Here is a 10,000-nt window from a genome sequence, read left to right as displayed (position 1 = left end):
GCTATAAGTCTAGAGAAATGCTATCTAAGGGGGTATAGCGTATGATGGAGTCTGAAAAGGTGGGTTTTCAGACTACGGCAGTATTGGTAGGTATAAAAAAAGCTTGAGAACCAATTACTTATATTCGTATATACTTTATTACCACCATGCACTGACGTACGGACTCAGACATGTACAGCAGTTATCTAAGCAGCTCTCTGTCATTATGATAATACAGCGTACGGTAAAAGTTCAGTAGTCCATGATGACACGTACGGTCCAAAGTAAAGTACCTCTCGTCATTAATCACAGCAGAAACACAGAACAGCCTGTAATTACACTGATGTACATCAATTTACTGCCCTATAGTCCACTGTGGTGTAAAAAGTATCTGTGCTCTTTTTTTACTCAAAGTACAGTTTGAGTACTTGTTCCAGAGGCTGCCGCTTAATTACACTGATATACATCACTCTGCTTGTCCACAGTAATTGTGCTCTGGGTGCCCTGGGGGACCAAATGAACCCTTAAACACACAGTCTGGTAAAATGGTAAATGGTGCATTTATAAGGCGCCTTATTAATCAAAGGCACTTTATACAGAGATGGTGCATTTCATTCACACGGAAACCATCATGCAGGGCACCGATCAGATCAGCACATCAGGAGCAATCTGGGGTTCTTTGCTCAAGGACACTTCGATACTAACTCTGGGGGAGCCCACAGGGATCGAACTGGGTTTGAACTGGCTCACTCTACCGCTGAACCACCGCCGCCCCGTCTCTGTAGAGAGTACACTAACCCTGAGAAATGAACCCTTTAGTCCCTTAAATGTCAACCTCATACTGTATAGTAAAAGTTAACTGAGTATTTTACAGTGTCGGGCAAACATAATAATAAAACTGTATGTACTCAAATGAGGGTCTGTAGTCCTAATGGATGGTTTCCCAAACAGTGGGTCAGGAGTGGGAGTGGGAATTACAATCCTATTGTAATTGTTCAATTACAATAGGATTATTGTGGGCGGTCGCGTCCTGAAAGGTTTTGGAACCCCTTACTGTATATGCAGTGGTTTTATAGCCTACTGCAAACGGTGACAAATAAGACCCAGAATACAGTACAGTTACAGTATTGCCAGGTATTTCCGAGGCGTTACCTTATACCTCTATTCATTACTAGGCTATACTTTACTTTACAATTACTTCCATAGCTTGGTTGGCATGATGAGATGATTGGTCCAAGGGCGTTATAAGCGTTATAGTGACCCACCTCTATAAACATTCAATTGAATAAGAAATATACCTGTAATAGCAGAACAATGACACAGATGGCGATGATGAGGCTCTTATAGTCTCTCCATCTCATCTCTCTCTCTCTCTCCATCCATTCATCCATATCTTTCTATCTTTAACAATACGAGAACATCTATCAATGTTTTTTTTATAATCGATCTACCTATCTATTGAATATACTTTATTAACTGTTTGCAAAGTTTTGCAAAGAGGATGTTTAATCAGTGCGTTTCCATTGAGGTTCAATCATCCAGAAGATGAAGGCATATAATAACATCAGTTCGTTAAAATGTGATCTAAAAGCACGCTAATATGTTTAAATAAATATAATAAAGGATACATGAAATATAATATCGCCTGGTGCGATCGTCAACAGCGCTGCCTGTGTCTGCTTGCCTTGCAGTAACATAAAAAAGAACGTTAGGTGAAATACATGTAATATAATGCAAGACTGTGGTTGTACCGGTCAGTACAACAGTATCAGACTGTGGTTGTACTGGTCAGTACAACAGTATCAGACTGTGGTTGTACCGGTCAGTACACGAGTATCAGACTGTGGTGTACCGGTCAGTACAACAGTATCAGACTGTGGTTGTACCGGTCAGTACAACAGTATCAGACTGTGGTTGTACCGGTCAGTACAACAGTATCAGACTGTGGTTGTACCGGTCAGTACAACAGTATCAGACTGTGGTTGTACCGGTCAGTACACGAGTATCAGACTGTGGTGTACCGGTCAGTACACGAGTATCAGACTGTGGTGTACCGGTCAGTACAACAGTATCAGACTGTGGTTGTACCGGTCAGTACAACAGTATCAGAGTGTGGTTGTACCGGTCAGTACACGAGTATCAGACTGTGGTGTACCGGTCAGTAGGCTACAACAGTATCAGACTGTGGTTGTACCGGTCAGTACATGCAGTATCAGACTGTGGTTGTACTGGTCAGTATACATGAGTATCAGATGTCTTTGTAAACAGAAGTAATGTAAAAAAATGTTTAATTTCCTGGACTCAGACAACATGACAACATGATGTTCTTGTTGCTGTGATGGGGTTACTGGAGTTCACATCAACACCGGAGGTCAACGGCTGAGTCCAACCAAAACACATGGGGGGGGGGGGGGGGGAGAGAGAGAGAGAGAGAGAGAGAGAGAGAGAGAGAGAGAGAGAGAGAGAGAGAGACAGAGAGAGAGAGGGGGGGGGGGGTAGGAGAGAAAGAGAAAGGAAAGATAGAAACAAGGAGAAACAAAGATGGAGAAAAGGATGAATATGAAGATATAGAAACAACAGACACAGGAGTAGAGAGAGGTTTCCATGGCAACCACAGAAGTACAACTTGTCTTTTTTTCTTTTGCTGTATTTAGTTCACGTGCGCCCGCCCGCTGGCCACGTGCACGCTCATGCCTGACGGTGAATTACTGTACAACTGTGTCGAGTCGACCCCCCATTCATCCGTGTGTAGGCTACGGACTGTACGCACACACGGATGAATGTGTGTGCGTACACACATCCGTGCTGTGTGCGTGCATGCGACAGACAGACAGGCAGACAGGGATGGAGGGGGAGGGAGAGAAGGGGAGAACATCATTCGTGGAAGATTCGTGGAAGATGCAAGCAGCAGAAAACAGGAGGTGACCTCACAGAGTTCACCATCCTGGGGGTCTTTCAATCATCCTACTAACAACAACCCGTGGCAGACCACTGGCCTATGGGACCCCACCCACCCCCATAACCCCTGCTACTGTTTACACTCCCTAAAGACCCCCAAGGACCCCCACCCCCATAACCCCTGCTACTGTCTCACAGGAACCCCACCCCCATAACCACTGCTACTGTCTCACATTCCCTAAGGACCCCCCAAGGACCCCTGCCCCATACCCACTGCTCACTGTTTGACTGTTGTTGACTTGTTGTGTATATTCTTTGTATTTGTCTATACTGTATGTGTTTTATTATGCTGTATACAGCACTCTGGTTATAGCCTCGGTATAACCCAGACATTTTTATTTCCAGGGAGAAAAAAAAAAAAGGTCTGGGTCCGAGTCCACTTCAATTCGGCATAGAGTAGCGTTGATCACTCTCTGCTGATTTCTGATCGTCTGCACCTTTGTTAAATTGACACACACACATTCCTCTCTCTCTCTCTCTCTCTCTCTCTCTCTGTCGCGCTAATTAATTAATTAAAAAGTCTCATGTCGCGCAGCTGCGTGTAGATCCTCCTGGCGGATCCTATGCCATAGAAAGCATAGGTGGACCCGGGAGGAAGCACTGTGTGTGTGGGTTCAGGTTGGTCTGGACTCGGAGGGCAAGGCGAGCTGACCTTGAATATGACATTGCACTAGTCTCGTCTCGGACATGCATCACAGTTTGCTGTCCCACAAACTAGTCCAGACAGAGTGGTATAGGTTGCTAGTTTGAATCCATCGTGTGTGTGTGCGCGTGTGCACGTGCACATGCGTGTGTGTGTGTGTGTGTGTGCACGCCTGTCTGCAATGCATGCAAGTTTAATGTTCTGTTTTCTTTGTCATTCAGTTTTCCGTGGCTCAGAATGACTTCCTGCCTGTTGCCCCTCCTCTTCCTGTTGGCGTCGCTGTCCTGCTACATGGCCTCCGAACCGGCCGGGTGCAAAATACGAATCACCAAGAGAGGCCTGGATATGTGTAAGAAAATATATATATACATATACTGTAGAGGCCTGGATATGTGTAAGAAAATAAAAATACATTACTATACTACTACTACTAACTATTGACTTTGCAGTAAAGTATGATGCATTCTGTGTACTTTGCAGTAAAGTATGAGGTATTCTGTGTACTCTGCAGTAAAGTATGAGGCATTCTGTGTACTCTGCAGTAAAGTATGAGGTATTCTGTGTACTCTGCAGTAAAGTATGAGGCATTCTGTGTACTCTGCAGTAAAGTATGAGGCATTTTGTGTACTCTGCAGTAAAGTATGAGACCCAGACGTTTGTGGAGGAGGAGCTCAGTAACATCACCATGCCTGAGATGAAGGGGAGCGAGGGACGGTTCCAGTACACCATCACAGAGTAAATATATATATATATATATATACATAAATATATACACCATCACAGAGTAAATATATATATCAATATATACATACATTTATACACCATCACAGAGTAAATATATACATAAATATATACACCATCACAGAGTAAATATATACACCATCACAGAGTAAATATATATATATAAATATATACACCATCACAGAGTAAATATATACACCATCACAGAATAAATATATACACCATCACAGAGTAAATATATACACCATCACCCCCTCTCCTCTCCTCTCCTCTCCAGTATAAATGAATTGCTCTCCTCTCCTCCTCAGTGTGAAGATAACAGAATTGGACATGCCTCATGCAGACCTGAGTTTCCAGCCAGATGTGGGTCTGCTGTTTGGGGTCCAGAACACCTCCATCACTCTGAGCTTCCACCGAAGAATCCTCTACTGGTTCTTGTTCGTAAAAACATTCATTATTATCAATGATATTAATATGTTTAGTATTATTACACTTATAATAACAACCATTTAGTAAACATAGCCAAATTAGATCGAAGTGTGCGTGAAAGCACAGCAGAGAGAACATTGACCAGCTGTACTTACACAGCAGCTGGTAACAAGTCTGAACCCGTCTGAACCAGTCTGAACCCGTCTGAACCAGTCTGAACCAGTCTGAACCCGTCTGAACCAGTCTGAACCAGTCTGAACCAGTCCGAAGCATGCTTGAATTGCTAAGATTGGGTGCAATCAATGTTTAGAGTTTAATAACAGTATTAGTGTTATTGTGTTTATTATAACAGTTATGACACGGGCTACATCAACGCCTCGGCCGACGGCGTGAACATCAACACGGCGCTGAGGATGCAGAGCGACGAGGAGGGACGTCTGAAGATCAGCAACGTGACGTGTGACGCCAGCATCACCAGGATGAAGATGAAGTTCAGCGGGACTCTGGGGTAAGACCTGTTAGTTGTTACTGTTACAGGACTCTGGGGTAAGACCTGTTAGTTGTTACAGGACTCTGGGGTAAGACCTGTTAGTTGTTACTGTTACAGGACTCTGGGGTAAGACCTGTTAGTTGTTACTGTACTCTGGGGTAAGACCTGTTAGTTGTTACTGTTACAGGACTCTGGGGTAAGACCTGTTAGTTGTTACTGTTACAGGACTCTGGGGTAAGACCTGTTAGTTGTTACTGTTACAGGACTCTGGGGTAAGACCTGTTAGTTGTTACTGTTACAGGACTCTGGGGTAAGACCTGTTACAGGACTCTGGGGTAAGACCTGTTAGTTGTTACTGTTACAGGACTCTGGGGTAAGACCTGTTAGTTGTTACTGTTACAGGACTCTGGGGTAAGACCTGTTACAGGACTCTGGGGTAAGACCTGTTAGTTGTTACTGTTACAGGACTCTGGGGTAAGACCTGTTAGTTGTTACTGTTACTGGACTCTGGGGTAAGACCTGTTAGTTGTTACAGGACTCTGGGGTAAGACCTGTTAGTTGTTACAGGACTCTGGGGTAAGACCTGTTAGTTGTTACTGTTACTGGACTCTGGGGTAAGACCTGTTAGTTGTTACAGGACTCTGGGGTAAGACCTGTTAGTTGTTACTGTTACAGGACTCTGGGGTAAGACCTGTTAGTTGTTACTGTTACAGGACTCTGGGGTAAGACCTGTTAGTTGTTACAGGACTCTGGGGTAAGACCTGTTAGTTGTTACCGTTACAGGACTCTGGGGTAAGACCTGTTAGTTGTTACTGTTACAGGACTCTGGGGTAAGACCTGTTAGTTGTTACTGTTACAGGACTCTGGGGTAAGACCTGTTAGTTGTTACCGTTACAGGACTCTGGGGTAAGACCTGTTAGTTGTTACAGGACTCTGGGGTAAGACCTGTTAGTTGTTACAGGACTCTGGGGTAAGACATGTTAGTTGTTACTGTTACAGGACTCTGGGGTAAGACCTGTTAGTTGTTACCGTTACAGGACTCTGGGGTAAGACCTGTTAGTTGTTACAGGACTCTGGGGTAAGACCCGTTAGTTGTTACTGGACTCTGGGGTAAGACCTGTTAGTTGTTACTGTTACAGGACTCTGGGGTAAGACCTGTTAGTTGTTACTGTTACAGGACTCTGGGGTAAGACCTGTTAGTTGTTACTGTTACAGGACTCTGGGGTAAGACCCGTTAGTTGTTACTGTTACAGGACTCTGGGGTAAGACCTGTTAGTTGTTACTGTACTCTGGGGTAAGACCTGTTAGTTGTTACTGTTACTGGACTCTGGGGTAAGACCTGTTAGTTGTTACTGTTACGGGACTCTGGGGTAAGACCTGTTAGTTGTTACAGGACTTTGGGGTAAGACATGTTAGCGGTTACTGTTACTGGACTCTGGGGTAAGACCTGTTAGTTGTTACTGTTACTGGACTCTGGGGTAAGACCTGGTAGTTGTTACTGTTACAGGACTCTGGGGTAAGACCTGCTAGTTGTTACTGTTATAGGACTCTGGGGTAAGACCTGTTAGTTGTTACTGTTATAGGACTCTGGGGTAAGACCTGTTAGTTGTTACTGTTACTGGACTCTGGGGTAAGACCTGTTAGTTGTTACTGTTATAGGACTCTGGGGTAAGACCTGTTAGTTGTTACTGTTATAGGACTCTGGGGTAAGACCTGTTAGTTGTTACTGTTACTGGACTCTGGGGTAAGACCTGTTAGTTGTTACTGTTACAGGACTCTGGGGTAAGACCTGTTAGTTGTTACTGGACTCTGGGGTAAGACCTGTTAGTTGTTACAGGACTCTGGGGTAAGACCTGTTAGTTGTTACTGGACTCTGGGGTAAGACCTGTTAGTTGTTACAGGACTCTGGGGTAAGACCTGTTAGTTGTTACAGGACTCTGGGGTAAGACCTGTTAGTTGTTACTGGACTCTGGGGTAAGACCTGTTAGTTGTTACAGGACTCTGGGGTAAGACCTGTTAGTTGTTACTGTTACAGGACTCTGGGGTAAGACCTGTTAGTTGTTACTGTTACAGGACTCTGGGGTAAGACCTGTTAGTTGTTACTGTTACTGGACTCTGGGGTAAGACCTGTTAGTTGTTACTGGACTCTGGGGTAAGACCTGTTAGTTGTTACTGGACTCTGGGGTAAGACCTGTTAGTTGTTACTGGACTCTGGGGTAAGACCTAGTGAAGTTCAGCGGGACTCTGGGGTATAAGTAAGACCTGTTACTGTGAGAGTAAGTGAGGTCTAGTCAACACCAACTCGGGATTCCTGGATCCAACATCAGGTTCTTGAGCTCTGCAGTGTCATTCGCTACGATGTCGCGCCACAGCACGTCTACATTAGGTGGTACGCTTCTCTCCCCTCCTGGCTTTGCCCTGGGTTGGCTGACACTTGGCTCCCATAGAGCCCATTCAATAGAATTCAGTTAAAAAAAAACGAGAAAAAAACCGGCTAGGGTGGAATTCTCCTTTAAGGCTAATGGACCAGAGCTGTATAGACCATGAGAGTTGGACCGGTCCACGGCTCAGACATTAACCCCTGCAGGGCCCGTGGGAGTTGTGTGTTTTATCCCTGCTGTATATCCTATAGCGGATGTGATTCAGACGGTCACATTCTGTGACTGTGGAAATACAGAACATGTCACGGAATGTGACCATGAAGGGCCCAGGGCGTGTTGGTCGGGGCACAGACGTACGCCATGGGGGGCCCATGGGGGGCCCAGACGTACGACATGGGGGGCCCATGAAGGAAGAAGGGGGGGAAAAAAAGAAAGACAAGCCCAAGGCCATCCAATTTTCTCTGCCGAAAACCTGCGCTTGCATCCTGGAGTTGCATGAGGTTCCCATGTGGATCTGCTCAGAGCTCAGAGTCAACGATAACATGTTGATGAGGGAGTTTAAAGGACCACTGATCCACATAGTTTCCTTTCGTGGCTGTTTACGTTCGAGGGTCGCCGGTCCTCTCGAACGGAACAGTTTAACGTCATGCCCAGGACCTAAATATGTGGACCTCTATGGGGACCTACCACGCGTCACAAACAAAGTCAGGGAGAGAAGGATGAGGCTGGCAGGGCACTGCGTCAGGCACCCAGAACTTGAGGCAAGTAAATTGACCCTATGGGAGCCAACCCAGGGCAAAGCCAGGAGGGGAAAGAAGCGTACCACCTAATGTAGACGTTCTGCGGTGCGACAGCTTGGCTGACAACACTGGAGAGCTCAAGAACCTGATGTTGGATAGGAATTTGTGGAGGGCAGCCATCCGGGAATCCCGAGTTGGTGTTGGCTAGACTTCACTCTCGCAGCAAGAAGAAGAAGAAAGGACCACTTCACCACTTTTCAACCTATCTTCATATAATAGGTCCTCACTATGAAAAAACGGCACGATTGTTTTCTACTCAGTCTGTGTCTCATAGGAGGGCTGTGGGCAGTTTAGAAACCGTCTTCCAGTGACATCATCATTAGGCAGATTTCTTTAGAAAAATATTTAGATTTTCATTATCGTGAGAACGATGGCTTCCATTTTCGCATCGATGATCGATTTTATTTAGTAGGAGGGCTTATGACTTCCTGTTTTATTTTGTAGGAGGGTGTATGACTTCCTGGCAACCTTCCTGACCACAGCGATGCGCTTCCTTCTCAACCAGCAGGTAAATACAAATACTTACTACTTACTACTTTCACTGCAATAAATGAGGGGTATAAAAATGATGACTTTTAGACTTTTATATAATTTTGGGTTGTCCTTGACATTATTTTGATAGCACCAGAATGTTATTATCACTGTCGGACAAGGATGACATGACACTAAACCTGTCTGTCTTTCTGTCTGTCTGTCTGTCTGTCTGTCTGCCTGTCTGTTTGCCTGTCTGTCTGTCTGTAGATCTGTCCAGCACTGAACCGTGCGGCTCTGGTTCACATTAACACCATGATGGAAACCATTCCAGGTACGTTTAGTTCATCTAATCCAACGACAACCTTAACCAGTTAACCTTAACCAGATAACCTTAACCACAGTTAACCTTAGAACCTTAATGTTGTTTGGAACTATAGCCTTACTGGTTATTTTCACTTGACCGACCATTCTCACACTGCCTGTCTGTCTGTCTGTCTGTCTGCCTGCCTGTCTGTCTGCAGTAAGAACGGAGGTGGATAACTTCATCGGTATCGACTACGCTCTTCTCCGCGACCCCACGGTGACCTCCAGCAGTCTAGACATGGACTTCAAGGTCTCATTATACTGTCTCTGATTCTGTTTTATTCTGTTATACTCATGCGCAATGAGCTTGTAGATCTGCTATTTTTCACTAGCTAAAGCGTAACATGATGCTAACAACTAAAGGGTGTTCCCTGTGTGTGTGTGTGTGTGTGTGTGTGTGTGTGTGTGTGTAGGGGATGTTAACACACAGGGAACACCTAAAGGGTGTTCCCTGTGTGTGTAGGGCATGTTCTAACACCTAAAGGGTGTTCCCTGTGTGTAGGGCATGTTCTAACACCTAAAGGGTGTTCCCTGTGTGTAGGGCATGTTCTAACACCTAAAGGGTGTTCCCTGTGTGTAGGGCATGTTCTAACACCTAAAGGGTGTTCCCTGTGTGTAGGGGATGTTCTAACACCTAAAGGGTGTTCCCTATGTGTGTAGGGGATGTTCTAACACCTAAAGGGTGTTCCCTGTGTGTGTAGGGGATGTTCTAACACCTAAAGGGTGTTCCCTGTGTGTAGGG

At 45.1% G+C, this 10,000-nt stretch overlaps 1 protein-coding gene across 2 annotated transcripts in view; it reads left to right on the top strand.

The window, feature by feature from the left end:
* The window catches only part of pltp (phospholipid transfer protein), a 16,733-nt gene that overhangs the window by 1,918 nt on the left and 4,815 nt on the right, over positions 1-10,000 (top strand). Inside the window, exons 2-8 of one of the 2 annotated variants that reach the window (XM_080792581.1) lie at positions 3,803-3,929; positions 4,216-4,315; positions 4,630-4,758; positions 5,103-5,258; positions 8,866-8,929; positions 9,163-9,226; positions 9,417-9,508. In XM_080792581.1, coding sequence (XP_080648707.1) covers positions 3,818-3,929; positions 4,216-4,315; positions 4,630-4,758; positions 5,103-5,258; positions 8,866-8,929; positions 9,163-9,226; positions 9,417-9,508 — 717 coding nt within the window. In that variant the 5' untranslated portion in view covers positions 3,803-3,817. Of the gene's footprint in view, positions 1-3,799; positions 3,930-4,215; positions 4,316-4,629; positions 4,759-5,102; positions 5,259-8,865; positions 8,930-9,162; positions 9,227-9,416; positions 9,509-10,000 lie in introns of those variants that run through there. The other variant, XM_080792580.1, reaches the window with a different exon arrangement.

This window comes from Protomyctophum bolini (assembly GCF_963924005.1).
Source record: "Protomyctophum bolini genome assembly, chromosome: 20".
Taxonomy (NCBI): domain Eukaryota; kingdom Metazoa; phylum Chordata; class Actinopteri; order Myctophiformes; family Myctophidae; genus Protomyctophum; species Protomyctophum bolini.
This window is presented reverse-complemented; position numbering and strand designations above follow the sequence as displayed.